We start from the raw sequence: 651 nt of genomic DNA on the forward strand, positions 1-651 counted from the left end.
TCCTCTAGTCAAGACAGAGAAGAGAGGCTGAAGGGTAAACGACGGCCCATAGAAGAAAAACACAGCATGCAGGAGACAGAGACAGGGGAGACAGAGAGCCTATCGTATAAGGGAAAGGAAGGTAAGGGATGATGACAATTGGAAGCAGATACAACCAAGGGGGGAGAAGTACAGATGAATAGAAACACATAGAGATATAGATCTTTCCCGTGTGTATGTCCTTCCCCGAGCTGGTCCACATGCCTCTCACGTATTTGTGTGTGTGGAACACCTATCTATACATATGTCTACAGATAGCCTACATATATATATATATATATGCATCGTAGGTAGGATTGAGACTCTCATGCTCCTCCCCTGTATAGGCAACAGAGTTGAGCTTTCCTTTGTTTCTTTGCTTGTTTGCCGATGAGAAAAGAAGAAAAAATAGATAGCTAGCTCCATTTCATCGTCTCGTCTCTCCTGTCTCCTCTTTCGATAAGGAGAACATCGATTTACCTACCTAGAAGTTCATGGACAGTTATGAGGAGGTCATGTCTCTCGGCACCATCAAGCCCCATATCAAAAAAGTATCTACTTGAGAGAGAACTGCCTCCTCCTCTTCCTACATAACTTCTTCCTCCTCTTCCGACTCCTGCCCCTCCTTGTTCT

The 651-nt window shown here is 44.5% G+C and overlaps 1 protein-coding gene across 1 annotated transcript in view; it reads right to left on the reverse strand.

Annotated features, from left to right (window-relative positions):
- CSUI_002838 (uncharacterized protein) overlaps window positions 1-650 on the reverse strand; it is an 8635-nt gene extending 7985 nt beyond the window's left edge. The window contains exon 1 of the mRNA XM_068063037.1: window positions 503-650. Coding sequence (XP_067925004.1) covers window positions 503-560 — 58 coding nt within the window. The 5' untranslated portion in view covers window positions 561-650. The remainder of the gene's footprint in view (window positions 1-502) is intronic.
- Window position 651: the final 1 nt, after the last annotated feature.

The sequence above is a fragment of the Cystoisospora suis genome, assembly GCF_002600585.1.
Source record: "Cystoisospora suis strain Wien I chromosome Unknown contig_1201, whole genome shotgun sequence".
In the NCBI taxonomy this organism is placed as follows: domain Eukaryota; phylum Apicomplexa; class Conoidasida; order Eucoccidiorida; family Sarcocystidae; genus Cystoisospora; species Cystoisospora suis.